At 35.6% G+C, this 23,639-nt stretch overlaps 1 protein-coding gene across 1 annotated transcript in view; it reads right to left on the bottom strand.

Moving 5' to 3' along the window:
- CFAP47 (cilia and flagella associated protein 47) overlaps positions 1-23,639 on the bottom strand; it is a 372,118-nt gene that overhangs the window by 183,521 nt on the left and 164,958 nt on the right. Inside the window, exons 33-36 of the mRNA XM_088794865.1 lie at positions 22,963-23,155; positions 6,777-6,883; positions 6,374-6,490; positions 681-815 (exon numbers count right to left, since the gene is read on the bottom strand). Of these exons, the coding sequence (XP_088650991.1) occupies positions 681-815; positions 6,374-6,490; positions 6,777-6,883; positions 22,963-23,155 (552 nt within the window). The remainder of the gene's footprint in view (positions 1-680; positions 816-6,373; positions 6,491-6,776; positions 6,884-22,962; positions 23,156-23,639) is intronic.

The raw sequence follows: 23,639 nt of genomic DNA, 5'->3' as shown, positions 1-23,639 counted from the left end.
AGGTATTTCACAAGTGTTCATATGAAAGAAATTGTTGCAAAAAACAAACAGAGGTCAGTGATCCTTGACAAGATATTTCTCAAAGAGAACACTTGCAAAATATGGATATATTTATATATATTTGTTATGGTCACAGGACTCAAAATTTCATTTTCAATTTTATCTGAACATTAAAAAATTCACTGTTATACATTTAGCAGCTCCGCCATACAGAAAATCCTTCAGTGGGAATTAGGTGGTCCTGGTCAGGAGCACTTCCATTATTACTTCCCTTTCTATATCCTCACTTGAACAACATCCAACTGGATGTGTAAACTGCTCCCTAAAGGAAAGCCAAACACATTCAGATCACATGTCTCCACTTACACTGTCAATCCTCTAGTGCATGAAATAGATCTCAAGTGGCCTTGAAAGATGGGACCTTCCAATGTGCTCAACTTTGATCCTCCACGTCCCCAAACCCCATTCCTCAAATGAAGGTGTCATCATTTCACTGTAAGTAGTGATTATTATGAAGCAAAAATTGCCCCTTTCACTCTGTTATACTGTTGCTTTAGAAGGAGCAACACTCGCTAAGGTCTATTTGTTATCATATTGATACTTCTGTTAATTTTCAGTTGGAAAAGAAATATCTAAAACCCCTCTTAAGTGTTTAACTCCATGTATAGAAATAGTCTTACCGATTGCATTACGGTGTCATGTAGAGAACACTCAAAGGTGACCACCTTCTTGGGGAGAAATGTAGGGAGTCTTTCATACATATAGACACAAAGCATGAGCAACAGGATTGGATTAGGGTCACAAATGTCAGAGGCCTAATGTCAAAGAAGAGAAATATAAATTAGAGGATATACAGATAAAATACATAACTAGAGCTAAAGCATAATATATCGATTGTTGAAATACTTCAAAACTTTTTTAAATGTTACTGCTTGACAGTGACACTGAAATGTAGACATAGCAAATATTGCTGTGAATGTGAAGAACTTGACCTAAGTGTTAAAAGATGAATGAGATGTGTTCTAAGGATAACAATGATCTCAGAGCCTCAGACTCCATAAAAGCTAGCCAGAGGTCAGAAAAGTACTATGTACTAGAAATACTATGCACTATGTACTATGCACCAAAGTACTATGCACTGGAAATACTGACTAATGTGACTAAGACATCATCCCTGAGTTAAAGTATCATAGAATGCAGTCAAAGAAAACTTGAGAAGTAGACAAACTACTTAGGTAAGAGATGCCAAGAGATTTGCAAGCAAAATCCCAAGGGAGGAGACAGCACATGAGATGACCTTAAAAACTGCTTGGATTTTAAATAGGTTGTGTGTGCTGTGAGGAAAACGGTATATTCTATCAGAAAGACAAAGAACTACAGGGCAACGAATGACATAGGGGAGTATAGTGTTCATTTGGAAAGAAGTACAATTTGAAGTACATAAGGTGAGAAGGCACAAGTGTAGATGGAAAAAGACTAAGAAGTGCCAGGGCCACGTTGTGGAGGGCATGGATGCCAGGGTGAGAGAAAGAACACAACAGTGGCAATTCACACAGATCCAGCAGAAGGTACTTGGGGAAATCCTTCTCCCAGAACAGACAAATTATAGTAAGGCAGAAAATGTAATTATACTGATAAGCAAGATAAATTAGTGATGGCTGTTGAAATATATTTGAGATAAAATACAGACTACAGGGGATTCACAGCAGAGACCCTCAACATAGCCAGAACGTACACTGAAGCTAAAAGGCAGAGTCAGGAGCAGAAGCAAGGATTCTATCAGTTTATGTAGTGCCTCCGATCTCCTAGAACAAGGTGGAGGTAAAGAGGGAGAATTAATTATTCATGACAAAAAAGGACTGGGATTGGTCTGAGGCAAGGATTCAAAGATGTAGAACAAACAACTGTCATTGTCAATGTACAGGGAGCTCGCTACACTTCCATAAAAGATCTACTATGACTTAATGGCACACAGTCAAGTTAGCAACTGCAAAGGAGCTGGGCCAGGCCTGGAAATGCAAATAGTGCAAGAGCCGAGGATAGCTAATGTGTTACAGTAGTCTGCCCTATCTGCGGTTTCCTTTCCCACAGTATCAGTTACCCACGGTTGACTGCAGTTTGCAAATATTAGAAGGGAAATTCCGGAAATAATTCGTAAGTTTTAAATTGTGCACTGTTCTCAGTAGCTTGATGAAATCTCCCTCCATCCTGCCCGGGATGTGAATCATCCCTTTGTCTAGCGTCTCCATGCTGTATACACCACGTGCCATTTAGTAACTTAGCAGCCATCTCAGTTACCAGATCAACTACCACAGTATACAGTGCCTAAATCCAAGTCACCTTCATTTTACTTAATAATGGCTCCAAAGCACAAGAGTAGTGATGCTGGCAATTCAGAGAATCCAAAGAGAAGCAGTAAAGTGCGTCCTTTAACTGAAAGGTAAAAGTTCTAAACCAGAAAAGGAAAGAAAGAAAAACAGTACGCTGAGGTTGCTAAGATCTACTGTAAGAACGAATCTTCTGTGCAATTGTTAAGAGAAACACAGAAATCCATGCTAGTTTGCTGAGACCACACTGATACAACTTTCCTTACAGTATATTATTATAATTGTTGTTTTATTATTAGTTATTATTGTTTATCTCTTACTATCCATAATTTATAAACTTTATCCTAAGTATGTACGCATACGTAGAGGAAACAAAACATAATACATAGTATATAGAGTGTTCAGGCATCTCCAGTTTCAGACATCCCCTGGGGGTCTTTGAAGCATGTCTCCTGCAGATAAGGGGGGACTACTGCAAGTGGAATGAAGGCAGCAGTTACCAGAAATCTGGCAGCAGTTACCAGAGAATAACGATAGCCAATCTGATCATCTGCTAGTCCACATTTCCAAAAAACATTCTTTTCCTTCTTTGGAAGAAGGGTTTCTTCTTCCTTGTTTTGTCAATAAGCAGTAAGGCTTACCAATAAAGGTACCGGGGGAGGGGACTGTTAATAAAAAATAAGGGACCTAGCCTGCCTCAGTAGGGTAGAAAGATGCTATTGAGGATGATTTGAGGACAACTAAGAAATAGACCAAACTTGCAAGGTTTCTCATCAGTATTCTGTGGTCCCACATTTCTTTAAGAAGGACAATGGTAATCAACAGATGTAGGAAAATTAATTAAGATAAGAACAAACGAGAAAATGAAATACAGAGTTTAATTCCCACAAAGGGAAGAATATGACCCTGATGGGCCCTGTGGCATGGGCTGGTCTATGGGTGTGATCGAAAGGGAATTTCCTTTATGTGAATTCTACACTTTATATGTCTAGGGTGCTGGGAAAGGTGTATATTGGGGAAAAGGGAACACTAACGCCAAAACACTCTGGGCTCAAGTGTGAGATCAATAAAAGTCTCTTGAACATTGTTTTAATGACTACAATAAAAGATATAGACAGCAATATAAAACTATTCCAAAAGCTCATCTTTGAAATTCAAATCGTATCAGATAAAAAAATGTTTATCTTAATGGAAAAATATATGTAAGGACAAAGATTAAACTGAAAAACCAGAGAAGAGAGCATTCTTAGCTTTCTTTATGATAAATTTCAATGAAAATAATTTAAATTACAATTTACACTTCAGTGTAAAGTACACAATTACACTTTAGTCAATCCTAGGCTTAAAAAGCCAAATATTAAATTAAGAATTAAGTTAGGTTTCCTTAAAACAAGATTTTCACGTGCAGTACCTTTCAAAGACATCATCATTACTTTCTCTCTCTATAAGTCTAACCAAGAAGAACTTCAATTATCCATTTTTACTTCTAATGACAGTATTTGCTACTGGACTAACAAAAGATAGGGAATTTAACAAACAAACAAAATTCGTAATAGAGAAAAATGCTGGAGTAGAAATCTGGTAAACTAAATCTATGAATCTGTTTTGGTTTTGTTCATTAGTTTATTTTGTTCTTTAGATTCCACATATAAGTGAGATAATATGGTATTTGCCTATGTCTATGTGTCTAATCCCAAGTTTCAACTAAGGCAACCTAGTCACACATTCTTCTTAATGTATGTCATTTGTTCAGATTTGTTAAAAAAGAGACAACAGGCCCAACGTAGAGTCAGTCATTTATGCTAAGTCACCAAACTGAGACTTAATATTAACTTAATTACAGTTGCAGCCTCTCCCAGGAATGTAATCTTAACCAATCAGTCTGGAATTTCCTAGTGAGTCCATCTGCCTGACAGACCCCTGCCATCCCCCAAAAAAAGGTGACCTTGCCTGAAGTAATCCACGGTTTGCTAGTCACTTCCTTGTCCTGCCTCCTTCTGCCTATAAAAACCTATTTTGTATAGTTCCATGGAGCATGCTGCCCAATTCATGAATCATTGAATAAAGCCAACTAGATCTTTAAATTGACTCAGCTGAATTTTGTTTTAACATGTTCTACATGCTGTTTACGCCATATCCTCTGAGAAAACACCTTCCTCTTTTACTACAACCAATCCGAATCCTACCCATTCTTCAAAAACCGACATAAGTCCTGCCTCCTCCACAAAGTCTTTGGTGGACCAATCTAGATCACACTGATCTCTTCTTCCTTTATGTGAATTCTACACTTTATATTTTTGTACACATTGACAATTAAATGAGAATATTATGTATCATTTAACATGCATGTATCTTTTTTTTTTTTTAATTAAATTTATTGGGGTGACAATTGTTAGTAAAATTACATAGATTTCAGGTGTACAATTCTGTATTACATGTGATTTCACATGCATGTATCTTGACAATTCAATGAGTTTCTATATTCTTCAAAATCAGGAATCATTTATTACACTTTTTCATTACTCTAAAGTAACAAAGGGCTCAAAAATGTTAAGCATACAACATATTTTTGATTATTGCTATTGAAGACTTAATTTAAACAGATAGATGGAATTGTAACTTGGAGGTCCAAATGTAGTAAAAATGTATATTGCCATTGTGATCTCTACATGAGAAGTTATTTTAAGCCAAAGTGAAATGTTTTGTTTTTTGCTACTAAATTAGAAAACGATAATACAATATATTCAAACAACTCTGCTCCTGTAATTTATTCTTAGAGCTCAGTAAGGTTAATAAAGCATTAATTCTTAGAGTTTTAAGAAAACTTGGACCTATCACTAGAACTTTCTTATTATGTATAGTTGAATGTACATAATTATACACATTTAATAATATCCAGAATCTCTGAAGTTCTATTTCAATTTTCACATTTTTAGCAAAAGACTGTTTCAATGTAGATTTAAAATTTGTGAAGAAAGGAATATTATAAAGGAGTCAACTAACATTTTTCCAAAGAGGACATACTAATGGTCAACAGGTATATGAAAAGATGCTCAACATCACTAATCATGAGGGAAATGCAAATCAAAACCACAATGAGATATCACCTCACCCCAGTCAGAATGGCTATTATCAAAAAGACAAGAAATAACAACTGTTGGAGAGGGTGCAGAGAAAAGGGAAGCCTTGTACACTGTTGGTAGGAATGTAAATTGGTGCAGCCATTATAGAAAACACTACGGAGGCTCCTCAAAAACTTAAAAACAGAACTATCATATGATCCAGCAATCCCACTTCTGGTATATATCCAAATGAAATGAAATTAGTATCTTGGAGATATCTGTACTCCCATGTTCATTTCAGTGTTATTCACAATAGCCAAGATATGGAAAAAACACCTAGGTATCTGTGAACAGATGAATGGATAAATGTGGTACATACTTACAATGGAATATCGTTTAGTCACAAAAAAGAAGGAAATCCTGCCATTTGTGACAACATGGATGAACCTGGAGGACATTATGCTACATGACATAAGCCAGACATAGAAAGACAACTTTTGTTATCATTTCAATTATATGTGGAATCTAAAAAGTCAAACTCAGAACCAGCGAGTAGAACGATGTTTGCCAGGGGATGGGGATGCGGGAAATGGGGAGATGTACGTCAGAGGGTACAAACTTTTGGTTATAGGATGAATCAGTTTTGGGGATGTACAACATAACATGGTCATTATAGTTAATAGTGGTTATATCCTTGAAATTTGCTAAGAGAATAGATCTTGAGTTTTCTCACCACACACAAAAAATGGTAACTACATGAGGTGATGAGTACGTTAATTAACTTGACTGTGGTAATCATTTCACATTATAGATACATGCATATATATTATATGATGATATTGCATACCTATACAAATATCACATCAGACAAAGTAAATACAGATAATTTTTATTTGCCAATCATACCGAATAAAGTTGGGAAATAAGTAAGAAAAGAAGAAACCTATAAAATATTTATAGGATGTGTGACAGAAAGGTACCCACCTGTATGCCCACGCTAAAGCCAATTTCACGAAGAACAGTCACAATAATCATTGAATTGTGTAAACAGTGTTCAGAACTTGTTGGGTGTGTGTACATATTTACAAAATGAGTCTCAATCTGGAAAAGACAACAATCAAACCTTTCAGTAATGGAATAAAAATGACTGCTTTTGAACTGTTCCCTGTAGTTCAGCAAAGAATTGTTTAAATATTAACATTTGTCAGTAGTAGATTACTGTAGTCAAAATACAACAAATAAAAAGGAAATGTTAGGCATGCAGATTCAGGAGTTACTTAAAATCCAAACATTTAAAAGAATCGGTTTGCAGAAAATACTCTGTGAGTTTTAATTACTAAGTTCTTTCAAATAATAGAAAACCAGTCTGCATGAAAGTAACTCTTACCAAAAATGGGCAATAGGCTCCCAAAAGTGTGGCTAAAACAAGGCCATCTGAAAGGTCTTTGTCAAAATTTACTATCCATCTCTCAGAGGGCATATCATCTGTATCACCTGTTCCAAAAAAGAGAGTAAATATAACATTAGTTTTACTTTTATAAAAAGATTATCTTATGAAAATTTGAGCAACAGTCAAAGAAACATTTGCCTTTGTTTGGAAAAGGAAAATCCTATTACTGTGGTAATAAAAACAAAATTTAAACCTCAGAAGCTTAATACCAGGAAATACATTTGGAAGGTTTTATAAGCAACTGCAAGCTGTTGCCTTTATTTCTTATTGGAATCACTTTGACGAATATACTACCATGTAGTAATAGAAGAAACATCGAGGATTTCCAGATTACTTATTCTGTTGATTACCCTGGAGTTTAAATGTTTGATCATGATCATCAACATGGGTAAGGAGATTCAGAAGGCATGAGTTACTTGTAACTCTAAAGTTTTAGTGCCAGTTTCCCAATTTGTTACAGAAACTCTCCACATGTAGGGCAAATATATGAAAGGGATTGGAGACTTATGGCTTAAAGGAATCAGAATTGACCTACAAAAGATCACACAAGATGGAGGAGTAATACAAGGCATTCTCAGTCATGGAAATTACTACGCTGAGACTAAAACAAAAAGTGAAAGTATGTGGATATTTAGTAAATATCTGAAACACTGTCCTATATTAGGGAGGTAGGGAAGGTGATTTCAACATCGGAAATCACTGCAATGTTCAATGGAACATTTCCTTGTTAAAAACTTTTCCAAAAGGGCCTAGATTCTTAATGGTTTGAGATGATTTCTTGTCTGAAAACGAGGGGGGAAATTCATAAATCTTGATTCCCATTTTTTTGGGAAGAGGAAACCATGATGGGTATGTTCATGACATGTATATTAATTTCATAAACTAGGATTGCTTTACATCTGGAAATGGAAGTCTAAGTTTTCTCTGGAACCACAGATGTCCTGGCTACTTCACAGAAACAGTGTCCGGTATTTTTTCATCTGAGATGCTACAACATTGAACGTTCCTATAGGATTTCTATAGCATATCATTGCAAAATCCATCTAGCAAACAAAGATCCCCAGGAATTTACAACTAATACATAGCAAACAACATTCTGCACTAATTTTCAAACTATTTTTTCCTGATAGAAATGTCTAAATAACTGTACATTTGATACAAGATGTGATACAATCAAAGTAATGATTTTAAAATGCACATTTCTAGTTGGCTGAATAATTATAACTTAAATATGCTTCTCTTAATGTATATTTACCACTCATGGCCTTTAATAAAAGGGTCTCACGTTTGTAGCCAAAAGTCATTTTTCTATGAACTAAAAGCAATACTAACTGTAACCTGAAAAAGGCAATTTACTAGCCTTTTAAGTTGATAGTCAATCAGTCAGCAGTGGATGTAGAACATGTCCTCTAAATATCCCATCCTCATCTACTACAAACATTAGAGAAGGGACAGAAATTCCCCTAAAGCAGTTTAACATCTTGTGGAGAAGAGACAACACCCATAACAAGAAAACGACTAATGAAAAATCGCCTAACCAGAAGCTAATGAATAGATAACAATATAGCAAAAACTAAGTGTTATATTGTTACTATCAACTCCACCAACTGCAATCCAGCATTACAGGATTCATTATGACCTTCCCCCCTTTCTTTATTTCTAACTTCTTTCGTCAACAGTTAAAAACCTAGCTGTCATGATTTACAATATATTTACTTATCTGTTCAACCTTAGTATACATATAGAGTACTTTCAGAATTGCAAACCCATATTCCTGCAAGAAAGTAAATGTGCAATGCATGTATAGTTCTTTTTGTCTTTAGTTCTTTTTTTAGGGTTAAATTTGATTTTTTTAAAGATTTTTATGAAAATATAGCTAACATACAATATTATATTAGTTTCAGGTGTACATCATAGCTATTCAACAGTACCCACCTGGCAATATACAGAGTTATTACCACATTATTGATTATATTCCCTATACTATTGGGATGTTGAATTCCAGCCCCTTTCCCAGGGATGGAGGTGATATATGATTTTTTTTTAAAGTTTCTTTTTGCAGCTGCAATGAGTTTTCATGAGGGCCCTAAGGATTACAGCATGCATTGTCCTTCTCCCCATAGATGAAAGCTTTTGTTCTATATAGGAGTCTACGCAAATTGCTTGCCCTTGGTCCAGGTCTGCGGTATAGGGGACATATTCTCCAGCCTCACTCCAGTCAAGTTTGTGACCAACCAATGAGATTTGTGGAATAAAAACCTGCAAGAGGACGCATACTCCCCCTATAACTGTGCCCCCAGGGACTTCGTGCTCTCTCACTAGTGAATACTTGGCCTTTATCCATTCACCAACCATCCTACCTCAACTTTTATCAGTGTCCAGCTGTCTCTACAAGTAGACAATTGCTTTCATCCCATTTCTTCCTGTGAGCACCTGCTCCTCCTTACATTTTGGGCCACTTTGTTAGCCCACAGGCTCAACTTTCTAGGGGAGCTTAAAAAAACTGAGAATTGATTGTTGGTACGGCTTCTGCTGTTGTAACAACAGCAAAAGAAACAAAGCTCTTTCCACTCTTCTGCCTCTGAGTGGTAACCAGTGGTACCTATTTTTGTTCAACCCATCACATTTGGAACTGCTCTGATACTACTTGTCAAGCACCAGGTGCTATGGGCTATTGCTGCACCAACATTGCTCTCAGTATGAACAGGATGGAAATAATCCTCCAAGACAATGTTGGGAAGAGGTAAGGACCAAACTCCAAAGCTCTTCTCTCATCTCTGATTCCAGCCCTTGTCATTCATACACAAGGATGCTGCCAAGTAAGACTCCACCACGGTTGACCACAGCCTTAGGTACGCCAAGGATTTTCTCTGCTTTGATGTTAGCTCCTTTGATCTAGGCTACTCTCTTGTCTATGCTCCTTCTAACATTTGCTACCCAAAGTGTGCCACGACAGCGCAACTAAAGACACTCATGAAAGAGGACTTTCAGAACTGCTTCAGAAAGTGGCAACAAAGATGGGATAAGTGTGTGTGAAGAGAAGGGGAGTATTTTGAGGGCGATTAACGGCAATATGTCTTTTACTGTAAAAAGTTTTTTAAACTTTAAACATTCACCATATTGTTTGATCATACCTTCTATATACAATGTTTATGATTCTATTTCTTAAACTATTTTTTCAGTTCATTGAGCAACTAAGGGTTCCGACCACAAAGATAAGAGTATTTTAATTAATCAACTTGTAAAGATGTGAGTGATAAAAAAAAAAATTCTCACCTGCCACTTAAGAGACCACACTCATAGTTCTAAGACCCATGTAGCTGATTTCCTTCTTTCTATTAGAATGTAACTGACATGCTAGAAGGGATTTGGGCTCTTTTGTTCTCTGCTGCATCTCTAATCCCTAGAATAGCACTGGGCATATAAATTGGTGCTTAATAAATATTTGTTAAACAAATGATATTTTTAGTGGCTTCTGTTCATGTTAGAATTTTTAAAAATCAATTATCATGCCAAACTCAGATAAAGATTATCTTATTCTTTTTTCAAGTTATTTTATAGCCTTTTTAATACTTAATACCTTTTCATACATTTAGAATTCATTTTTGGTATATGGTATATAGTACAGTTAACTTTACCTTAATTTAAAAAGTGTCAATTAACTGACCTAGCAATATTTGTTGAATGAACTAATATTTATTGTGACTTTTGAAATGTTACATTCATCATCCTAAATTCTGAGATCCCTGTTATGTTCGATGCAATTGTAAATATTCTTATGATTCTTTTAAATAACTTAAAAAGTATTTAATATTTTTCTTTGCAATATTTTCTTTGTAACTTTTTCTCTGAATTATTTTTTTTTTCCAAATTTTGTTATTATAATGCCAACCCTGGAAACCTAGGAAGTGAACAAAACATCTAATTTTAGAAAAATATGGTAGTGGACAGGGGTAGTGGACATATATTAAAGTATAATAAAAAGAAAAAGCTAAAGGAAAAATTTTACAAACTGAAAATACCGAATGTGCAACATCATTAGTCACTAAGGAAATGCAATTCACAACCAGATAAAATATTTCACACACACCTAATGACTATAGTAAAAAAGACAGTCACAAGCATTGGTGAGGATGTGTAGAAATCGGGAACTTCATACATTGATGGTGGGAAAGTGAAACGGTGCAGACACTTCAGAAAATTATTTTGAAATGTCTCAAAATGTTAAGCATGCAGTTATATGATCCAGAGATCACTCCTGTATAATACTCAAGTAAAATGAAAACATATGTCCACAAAAATTTTTACATCAATGCTCACAGAAGCATTATTTATAATAGCCAAAAAAGTAGAAACAACCCAACTATCCATTAAATGATAAATGGATAAACAAAATGTGGCATAGCCATACAATAGAATATTTCTTGTCAATGTATGAACCAAGAATAAGTGAAGAAAAGTCTCAAATATATTCTATTATTCCATTTATACCCAGAATAGGCAAATTCATAGAGACACAATGCTGATTAGTGTTTTCCTGGTGCTGCGGGAGTGAGAAGTGACTGCTAATCGGTGTCTTATATCTATTATGGGATGATGAAAATGTTCTTAAAAAGATTGTGATGATGGTTGCACAATTCTATCATATTGAAAACAATTGAATAATATACTCTAAATGGATGAATTTTATGGTATAAGAATTATATCTCAATAAAACATTAAAATATACTTTGCATACAACTCAGTGATTCCACTATATTTTTACCTCAGAGAAATGAAAATATGTCTATAAAAGACTTGCATACAAATGTCCACAAAGGCTTCATTCACAATAACCACAAAATGCAAACAACACAAATGTCTATCATTCAGTTAAGGAAAAAGAAATTATAGAATATACGTAATAAATCCAAGAACATTCACCAAAGTCAATGAATTCAAGACCAAAAAGAAAAAAAAAGTTTTCTCTCTCTGTGCATTAATTTATCATCCCTCTTATTATATTTGTAAAAAACCTGACACTGACTTCATGGTTCTTGACCTTTAATACTCCAGTCAATACTGAGTCAGTCAATAGTGACTCAACATTGAGTCAGATAAGACAATACCTGGTTACATGTTTACATGTTTACATTGTCTACTGCCACAATGAGAAAAGAGTTAAGCTATAGATTATTAGCACACTGATTTTAATATTGATTATTTAAACTTAGTAAATGCTAGGAAATAATGGTTGATAACCATTTTTCTTAAAATATATGCTCTCATCCATTTACAAATGTAAAATGGTACTGAGACCAATTCCACTGTGTGTGTGGAGGGACACCTCCCCACCCAGCACACAGACACACACCACCACCACCATCACTACCACCACCAAGCAATGCTTGGGTCACCAGCTGGGGATCCCACAATGTCATCTCAATTCTGACACAATCTACCCAAAGATCGCATCAGATTCCACAGCTAAAAAGCTCAATCCCACAAGATCACCCTCTACTTCAGCGGCCAATCACAAGCCCAGTTTTAACACCTGTTTTTCTGACCAACCTGCTATAGATTAGACGTTCCAAGAACCCCCTCCTTGTACTTCAGAAAGATATGATAAAGGACACAGATGACCATGCAAATGGAAGAGATGTGTAGGGCAAAGCATGTGGGAAGGGGCACAGAGCTTCCATGTTCTCTTGGGGCACACCTCTGCCTCCACATCTCCACATATTCACCAACCTAGAAGCTCTCTGAACCCCATGCTTTTGAGTTTTTAAGAAGGCTTCACTACATAGGCATGATTGATTAAATCCTTAGACATTGGTGATCAATTCAACTTCCAGGCTCTCTCCCTTCCCTGGAGGTCAAGGGGGTGGAACTGACAGTTCCAACCCTGCAATCCCAGGGTTGGTTCTGCTGGCAACCAGCCCCCATCCTTAGGTGACCTAGTGGCTTTCCAAAAATCATCCACTAACATAAAAAAAGATACCTTTATCTTTCTCATCACTTAGGAAAACCCAAGGTTTTTAGAAGCTGTGTGCTAGAAACTGGAAGACCAAATATGTATTTCTTATTATAATTCACAGTATCACAAAATGTTAGTAGTAGTTAATGCCAATAACTTAAAATTTCTTACAGGCCCTAATGCTTCATTTCAAATGAAGTCAAGTTTCAGGCATAATTCTTAATACATTCTATTTGGTAGTTTGAGTGTGTTAAAAAAAATTCAACTTGAGTAAATCTGAAAATCTAATTGGCTTTATTAGGTAACTCATGAATCAGGCAGCATCCCATCTAGCAATTAGAAGGGTGCTCCACAAGAGTTGAACAAAGTGGAAGGTTTTTACAGAAAGAAGGGTAGGGCAAAGGAGTTATTGACAAAGGAAAAGGAAGGATTACTTGGTCTTCCTTGAGGAAGGTCTTTTTGAGAGGGAGGAGAACCAGAAGGTTTTTTTCATGCATCTAGACCCTTCTCTCTATAGGGATGGAGAGGGCCCATTTGACAGAATTACCTCATTGATGTACATTAGAAAATTCCAGACTGGTTGGTTAAGATTATGTCTCTGGGAGAGGTTGAAACTGCAAGTATATCAGGTATTAAATCTAAGTTTGGCATCAGGGCTTTTAGCAGGAGTGATACCATTTTGGGACTGTGGTTTAGCAAGTGAAAAAGGGAAAAACAGCTCCTGTCATCTGAGAGCTTGCCTGGTATCATCAGCGGGGCGTTGGTACTAGTAGGAGCGGAGCTGATACTCACAGCTAGGTCACGTTATTCTCTTAGTGGACATAAATAGTCTCACAGAACAATATCATACCAGGTCACTCCAGGATGAAGTGAGAGAAAACAATATAACATAATCTTCCCTTAGCACAGACAAAAACAAGCTCATTGTGTAAATCACAAAATACCAAACATCCCCCTCTCCTGGCTACTATGAGTGACCACTGTTTCTTTACCAATGAAAGAATTAGCCTCCCTGTAGTCCTCTTCCCTCTAGATAAGTCTAGATAAGACTTATCTAGTCTTACCTAGATAAGTCTAGATTAAGTCTAATGTCTAGATAAGACTTCCCTCTAATGAGTCTAGATGAGACTTATTATTACTCAATCATAGGATTTCCACTGTCCCTAACAGCATATAACCAAGGCAAATCCCTGTTTCCTTGAACCTTTCCCCAATTTACCTAGCCAATGTACAAATACTATAAAATCTTTCATAATATCCTTCCCTGTGAGACACCCCATGATTCTTCATAATGTATGGTCTCTCTTCTCAATGAGCACTAAAAGGAATCTGGTCAACTACAGATGTGTTCCCAGTGGTCTCTGGGTGGAAGGCGTTGACACTGAGTGGGTATGAATATGAAAGAGAGAAAGAATGTGGTCTGGCTGTTGGTAAATTTTCAAATCCTTTCTTTTCCAGTACACATGGTTATTGCCTTGGTTCACTTTGATTTAATGAACCACACTGCTAATCCATTGAAAATGGTTTACTTTTCTGTTCTCCCATTTGTTTGATTGCTTAGCATTTCTCTGAATTTAGTGCTGAGCTTCACACTAATCATGACTTCTACATATTGACTGACAGTCACCTTCCCAAAGTAAAACATTCTAGATGTCACACTAAAATGTCAGATTACATCATTTCTACTGTCTGTGTGCACTTCAATCTTGCAACATTAGTGATAAATATTTAATGCTAAACATTAACGGGCTAATTTGGAAGTTCTGGAAAAATATAAAGTGGTTTTTTTTAAAAAAGTAATGACTGTTTTCTGGTTTAATGAAATTGAAAATTAGATATTTGAAATAAACAATGCATTAAAATATAAGGCCTCAATACCACATTAATTTTAAGAATAGATATCATTACTAAAAGCCCAATATAATCTCCCAAACATTTACTTTAAAAAATAAAATCAAGGGAAATTTTAGATAGTCATAAAAGATAAATTTTGCCAAACACACTTATAACTCTGCTCCAGTAAAAGAAATAGAACAAAAACCAGTATTTTCATTCATAAGAACTATAATTGTAACTGCATGAAAAAAAACACTGAAATAAGCATAAGTTTAAAAGACATAATTTGTAGAACAGAGCTCCTTTCAATAGACAGTTCAAAATACTACAATTTGGGGGAGTTTGTTAAAACTGGAGTCAAATGAAAGTGCTCAGTCCTGTCAGAAATTAAATTTACATTGCAAAATAGTCTATTGCTGCTCTCATAATTACCAGGTGATTACAGGATGTAAAATTTCCATTAACGATCAACTATAGCATTTGAAACATAGGGTGCAAAGGAATAACACAGAGCATGGAGGGTACTTTATCATAGGCATGATCTACTGAGGAAGATACTGTCACTAAGGTATGAAAAACTGTTTCATCAGTGAAAAAATGTTAACTGTAGTGTTAAAGATAAAAGCGCTTAAGCACATACAATAAAATAGCTACCTGGAACAGAAGGATGAGTATATAAAAGTAAATGTACCTCCTGGCAAGTACTAAAAAGGTCCTCTATTTAAATGAGACAGGTGTACACTTATCACAAGAAAATTACTTTTTGACTTTTACAACACTTAGAATAAATCCCCATGTTATGGTTTTAGAAACACAGGATGAGTTTTTTTTTTTTTTTTTTTTTTTTTTTTTTGTTTTTTTTTTTTTTAACTGTGGCTCCCAGTAACTACCTATAGTTTGGAAATGTATAATAACTTTATCAAACTTTGATTGACTGCCATGCACCATGTACTCTTGGGCAAATTCATAGAAAGTCCAGGGTTAGCACATTTCAGTTTGCTCTTGGTGCGAAATTCAGGTGTGCTGATCAAAAGCACATGACTTCAGTGCAACTTCAATCCATGGACTTGCTGCTGGCAGACCAAATGCCCATTTTATCACAGCAGTTGATAAACACTAACTAGAACTTGAAGCAAACATAACCAGTCAAAAAGCTCTTAGGGAGGATTTGGGGCTTATGGAAGTACTCACATTCTATGTAATCCTGAGAACCCTACACACAAGAATCCTAAAGGAAGAACTCCATGTTTATAATAAAGCTCTATGGTTCTAACATCCTCTTTCCTTAACTTTATTTTCCCTTCTATAAACACCCCTCCATCTTGGCATACAGAGTGTGCACATGGCTTGCCATGTCTGCATGCACAAGATTGCAACCCTTTCTTTTTCCCGAATGAATCCTTTATGGTGACGAAACAGCTAGTCGGTATTATTTTTCAGGTGACAGAGTCACCAGCTCAGCCATCTCCCACGATTCTTCAAGGCCAATAGAATGAAGTCCCAAAACACTGTCCTGATATTCAAAGTCCTGAATGGCTGGACCTCTGAGTCAACTAATTTCCAGTTTTACTGCATGATACTCTCCAACATGCCTTCTGCTATCAAGCGGAAGCCTCCCTCACTTGTCACATCCTTCCAAGGTCCATCATTGCAAAGAAATTCTAATGAGAGAAATGTATCAGACCTGCCCTAACGAAGGTCGAGTTGCTGATAAAAAGACCTCACCAGATATGTAATATTGAAACAATCTGTTCTCTTGGCTCCACTGTTAAACTCTCAAGAGTTTCTGGAGAATCCATAAACAACTAAAAAGTTCTTTATTTGTTGCCCTATCGAGGTGATCAAGGACAGACTGTCTGTGAGGATGATGCTGCAAGCTGCCAAATGATTAGCTTACCCAGAAAATGTGAAAGCAAGGCCCACTGTCTATTCTCTGCAATGTTTTCTCCTTCACTATTGAATGGTAATTTCACAGGGCACAGAATTCTAGGTTAGTGAGTCTTTTTCTCTCAACACTTTAAAGATATAATGCCACTCTCTTCCTGATTGCATGATTTCTGACAAGTTGGATATAATTCTTATTTTTCTTCCTCTCTATAAGGTGGCTGTTCTTTGGCTTTCCTTTGGCTTCTTTAGAATTTTTTTTCTTTATTTTAGATTTTTCTACATTTTGAATATAATATACCTAGATATATAGGTATTTTTTTAAATTAACATTTATCCTGCTTGGTATTCTCTGAGCTTCCTGGATCTGTGATTTGATGTCTGACATTAATTGGGGGAAATCCTCAGCCATTATTACTTCAAAGGAATTGTTGTTTAAAGGAGGGATTTTTTGGAAATGTAACTGGTGAACAAATATTCTGTGACAAGTTAAAAGCACTAATGAAAACACTTTTTGTGACACTATTGTCTATTTCTACTACTTTAGTATGTATCAGACACACGTGGAGGTCTTACTAAAATACAGATTACTAGGCTTCATCCTCAGTTTCTCAAACAAAAGGTGTGGAGTATAGCTCTATCCATCTAACCTTCACAAATCCACTGCACCAAGCTGTTAAGAATTGTCAAACCTCACCAATTAAGTAGGGGTAAGTAGAATAAGTGTCAATGTTGAGAAGTAAAAACCTGGGGCTCTAACCATGACTTTTTCTCAGTCTAAGTTAACCTAAGTGAAATCTTTTACAGAGCTTCTCCTAATGGACTTCCACAGTTACTAACCACAAAACTTATACGTGGGTACTGAAGGTGAAAAGTGCCTCCTTCAAACGCAACCATTCAAACTGACCGCTGCATTTGTACTAGAAAGTAAAAATTGTAAGCTAATCTATATTCAATGATCTGGAATAGGGTAGAAAAATGTATAAGACCTGAACGTGTCTTTTTATTCAGTCATTTATTCATTCACTTATTTGTTCAAACAGTATTTGGTAGTTATTTTGAAAAAAATGCTAGTGAGAAAAACAGAGCAAGAAAGAGAAGAACTGAAGGATATGCTATTTCAGAGAGGTCACTGGCAAAGCTTCTCAAAGTGATATTGAAGCAGGGACTTGAGTGAAGTGGAAAAGGGAATCATAAAGTTATCAAGGAAAAAAATGTTCCAAACAGAAAGAATAGGAAGTACAAAAGCTTTTTAAAACCCATGGCTGCCAGTAGTTTAAAAAATAGCAAAGAGCTAATATCATACTCAATGGTGAAAAGCTGAATGCATTTCCTCTAAGATCAGGAATAAGACAAAGACGTCCACTTTTATCACTTTTATTCAACATAGTATTTAAAGTCCTAGTCAAAGCAATTAGACAAGAAAAAGAAATAAAAGCCATCCAAATCAGAAAGGAAGAACTAAATAACTATCCCTATATTCAGGTAACATAATACTCTATATAGAAAACCCAAAATACTCCACCAAAAAACTACTAGAATAATGGCATTCAGTAAAGTTGCAGGATACAAAATATAGAGAAATCTATTGTATTTCTATACACTAATCACAAATAATCAGAAGGAGAAAATAAGAAAACAATCTCATCTACAATTGCATAAAAAAAACAACTTAGGAAAATTTAACTAAGGAGGTGAAAATCCTATACTCTGAAAATTATTAAGACATTGAAAAAAGAAATCGAACAGGATACAAATAATGGAAAGATATACTATGCTCATGAATTGCAAGGATTAATATTATTAAAATGTCCATACTACCCAAGTAAAATATAGACTCAATACAATCCCTATCAAAACACCAATGGCATTCTTCTCAGAACTAGAATGAATAATCCTAAAATTTGTATGGCACCACAAAAGACCACAAAAAGCCAAAGCAATGTTGAGAAAAGAGAACGAAGTGGGAGGTATCATGCTTCTTGATTTCAAAGTCTACTACAATGCTACAATAATCAAAACAGTGTGGTAGTGGCACAAAAAACAGACATATAGATCAATGGAATAGAACAGAGAGCCCAGAAATAAACCCTTGCTTATGTGGCCAATTAATATATGACAAAGGAGGCAAGAACATTAAATGGAGAAATGACAGTCTCTTCAATAAGTGGTACTGTGAAAACTGGACAGATACATGCAAACAACTGAAACTGGACCACTTTTATACACCATAGACAAAAATAAACTGAAAATGGATTAAAGACTTAAATGTAAGACCTGAAACCAGGAAACTCCTAGATGAAAACACAGGCAGCAACTCTTTGCACCAGTCTTAGCAATTATCTTCTTCGACATGCCTCTTCAGGCAAGGGCAACAAAAGGAAAAATAAATAAATGGAACAGCATAAAATGAAGAATTTTCTGCACAGCAAAGGAAACCATCAGTAAAATGAAAAGACAACCTACTGAATAGGAGAACATATGATACACGTATATGCAATAACAGGTTAATGTCCAAAATATATAAGGAACACATAAAACTCAACATCACACACACAAAAGAACATCCAATTAAACAACAGGCATAGGACCTGAATAGACATTTCTCCAAAGAAGACATACAAATGGTCAACAGACATGGAAAGATGCTCATCACTAATCATCATGGAAATGCAAATCAAAACCACAATGAGATAACACCTCACACCCGTTAGAACAGCTATTATCAAAAAGTCGACAAAAAATTAGTTTTGGTGAGGATGTAAAGAAAAAGGAACCCTTATAACACTATTGCTGGGACTGTAAATTGGTGTAGCCACTATGAAAAACAATATAGAGATTCTTCAAAAAATGAAAAATAGAACTGCCATATGACCCAGCAATTCCACTCTGGGAATTTATCCAAAGAAAACAATAACATTGATTCAAAAAGATACAAGGACCCCTATATTCACTGTTGCATTATTTACCATAGCCAGGATATGGAAGCAAACCAGGTGTCTATCGATATATGAATGGATAAAGATGTGTATATGTGCAAAAGAATGAAACTAGACTGTCACCGTGTACCAAAATTAACTCAAAATGGATCAAAGACCGAAACATAAGACCTGAAACAATAAACTGCATAGAAGAAAACATAGGTACTAAACTTATGGACCTTGGGTTCAAAGAGCATTTCATGAATTTGACTTTAAAGGCAAGGGAAGGAAAAGCTAACATAAATGAATGGGACTATATCAAATTAAAAACTTCTGCATGGCAAAAGAAACCATCGACAAAATAAAGAGGCAACCAACCAAATGGGAGATTTTTGCAAACAGCAGCTCTGATAAGAGCCTAATATCCAAAATATATAAGGAACTTGTACAACTCAAAAACAAAGAAACAAACAATGCAATTTAAAAATGGGCAGAGAACCTGAAGAGACATTTCTCCAAAGAGGACATACAAATTTCCAAAAGACATATGAAAAAATGCTCAACATCACTGAGCATCAGGGAAATGCAAATAAAAACCACAGTGACATATCACCTCACACCAGTTAGAATGGCTATCATCAACAAGACAAATAGTAACAAATGTTGGAGAGGCTGTGGAGAAAAAGGAACCCTCATACACTGTTGGTGGGAATGCAGATTGGTGCAGTCACTATGGAAAGCAGTGTGGAGGTTCCTCAAAAATTAAGAATAGAATTACCATATGACCCAGAAATCCCTCTCCTGTGTATCTACCCAAAATATCTGAAAACATTTATCCATAAAGATATATGTATTCTGATGTTCACTACAGCTTTATTTACAGTGGCCAAGACATGGAAAACAACCAAAGTGTCCTTCCATAGATGACTGGATAAAGAAGTTGTGGTATATATACACAATGGAATACTATTCTGCAGTAAGAAAAGATAAAATAGTACCATTTGTGACAACATGGATGGATCTTGAGATTATTATGCTAAGCAAAGTAAGTCAGACAGAAAAAGTTGAGAACCATATCATTTCACTGACATGTGGTATGTAAAACTGAAAACAACAAAAGAACAACACAAACAAATGAAAAAACAAAAGCTCATAGACACAGACAATAGATTAGTGGTAACCAGAGACTAAGGGGAGAGGGGGGTGATAGATCAGAGTAAAGGGGATCAAATATATGGTGATGGAAGGAGAACTGACTCTGGGTGGTGAAAACACAATGTGATATACAGATGATGTATTGCAGAATTGCACACCTGAAATCTATGTAACTTTACTAACAATTGTCACCCGAATAAACTTCAATTGAAAAAGTAATAAAGTAGACAGAAAAAAAAAAGATGTGGTGTGTACACACGTACACACACACACAAAAAAAAAATGGAATATTACTCAGCCATAAATAGAATGAAATCTTCCCATTTGGGACAACATAGATGGAAGTAGAGGGTATGATCCTTAGTGAAGTCAGAGAGAGAAAGACAAATACTGTACGATTTCATTTACATACGAAATATATATATAAAAAAACAACAAGCAAATAAACAAAATAAAACAGAAACAGACCTACAGATATAGAACAAACTGATGGTTGCCAGAGAAGAGGTTGGGAATACAGGCGGAAAAAAAAAAAAGAATAAAGAGTCAAAAAATTTTTAATATGAACAGCAAAGGGGCCAGTGCCTATATTATTCTAAAAAATGCAGGAAACTCTTTAAAATGAACTTGTATGGACCATTCTCTTGGTAAAAACAGAACAATAATAATTTTATAACAAACGAACATATTAATTTCTAATATATGTACATATTTATAACACTGGTTAAGGTGTTACTCCTCAGTAATCAAATTATTTGCACCTTTATATTTTTAAATGGACCAAATACATTTTTATAAGATGTGAATCTTATTAAATTACAGGTTCAGTCAAATTGTTCTAATTGTTCTACTGTTCTCTAATACCAATACATCAATATATCTCTTTCAAGCTTGATGTCACTATGTTTGCTAAAGTAACGGTTTTAAGGTAAGAGGCACTGTAATTCAAAGTGTAATTTTAAGCATACTCCTAATCTTTCTTACTTCTAAAGTTTAAATTCTGAGGGTTCAGTATAAAAAATAAACCTAATTATTATATGTTAAAACGCAACTCCTTATGAACATAACAGGTTTGTATGTACTTGGAAGAGGGGAGCTAAACTGAAGCCAAAGAAACAACCAACATGTATATTTCTTCATCATGATAAAACAATGCTTATGATGAAGAAAAAAAATACATGGTTATACTAGCAAATGGGATGACTTTCAAAGAGTTTAATGCTGTTGGGGTAGAAACATAGAGCCTCATTCCTCAAGAGCAGAACCAAGGAGTGTCCTCCTGCACACTGGAGCAGGTCTATGAATAACCTCTTGTCTTGACATACGAGGTCTGACAAAGAAGTTCGCAAACTCATCCTAGAAAAAGTGCTATATACCTCACTGCCGAATACCACTATGGTCACCTTCGAAGTACTCCCCTTGGGAAGCTGTGCACCAAATGCCAGCACCTAGTCCACCCTTCAAAGCAATTTTGGAACTCTTTTTCTGGAATGGCCATCAGAGCTGTTGTCATCTTAACCTTAATGTCCTGAACATCATCAAAATGTCTTCCTTTCAATATTTCCTTTATCTTCAGGTAAAGAAATAAGTCATTGGGGGCCAGACCAGGTGAGTAGGGAGGGTGTTCCAATGCAACAATGCAGTTATTTGTTTACTGGCTAAAACCTCCCTCACAGACAGTGCCGTGTGAGCTGTTGCATTGTCGTGGTGCAAGAGCCATGAATTGTTGGCGAAAACTTCAGGTCGTCTTAACTTTTTCACGCAGCCTTTTCAGCACTTCCAAACAGTAAACTAGTAAACTTGGTTAAACTGTTTGTCCAGTTGGTACAAATTCATAACAAATAATCCCTCTGATATAAAAACAGGTTAGCAACATCGTTGCAACAAGTTTGGGGACTCAACTGTCAGACCTCGTATGAACCTAATATGACCCTCCCCCCACAGGAAGCATTACTGTACTTAGTGATTTCCAACATGACTGGCACAAGGACATGTAAGATATTGTCTAGTCCATTTTCACTTGATCTCAACTAATTATGTACAAGGTTTGAGCAGTATCACTTCAATTTAATACTTTATAGAGCTGAAAATGCTAGCAATGATATTAAGAAGGCTACCATGCATTTCTAGAGCATCTCTACATGATTTTTATCATTTATTCTTCAAAAGAAATTGAAGAAGCATCTTTTCTTTCCATTTTACATGTAAGGAAACTGACCTTGAAGATGGTAAGGAACATGCTTTTTGCGGAACAGAGCGTAAGTGCTGTAGTCATGTCTAGAATCCAAGAATTCTGAGTCCTATTCCAAGGCTACGTAAACACTGTCATACTACAATTTGCAATAATTTAGTTAAAGAAAATATTTCTCACCTTTGTGAATGTTTTTCCATATAATGTGTCGGGTATTCTCATAATTTGTGTTCATCCAACTAAGCAAAACCCTTTCAGGATTCGAATATATGTTGCTGGATTTAAAATAAGGATTGACTTTTGGTGAATTTCGCATATATCTGGGAGATGAATTATTTCTGGGACGTGTTACAACCCGGGAAAGTACCAGAACCTGAAATTGGGTAAAGGAGAGAAAAATAACATTTATGAGACCCGAATGGCAAAGTGAAAATTTGAAGAGTAAATGAAAAAATATGACCGATAAAATATGGCAGGCATCAGTATTAGTATTTTCTGGTTTATTACATCCATTCAAGAGTAAAAGAACAGATAACTTCTAATGCTCATTTTCAGTTTCCAACTTTTTGTTTCCATAGCATCTAGTCTATAAGGTACCAAACTATGTGATTTATAAACAGCAGCTTATTACCTAAGGATTCTGGCCACCAATTTCCAATGTGTGTTTGTGTATGTGTGTGTGTGTGTGGCAGTAGGTGTTTCCCCACAAAACCAAGCAATTCTCAAACACCAGTAGAGCTTCCAAACATTTAACTCAATTCTGATATTATCTACCTGGAGATAGCATCAGATTCCACAGGTTGAGTGTTCAGCCTTCCAAGACTGTGCCGCCCACCCCATTAGTTCAGATGCCCATC

Source organism: Rhinolophus sinicus, chromosome 18 (genome assembly GCF_057876585.1).
Source record: "Rhinolophus sinicus isolate RSI-liver-muscle chromosome 18, RSI-T2T, whole genome shotgun sequence".
In the NCBI taxonomy this organism is placed as follows: Eukaryota; Metazoa; Chordata; class Mammalia; order Chiroptera; family Rhinolophidae; genus Rhinolophus; species Rhinolophus sinicus.
Note: the sequence above shows the minus strand (reverse complement) of the source record. Positions and strands in the feature narration are given on the sequence as shown.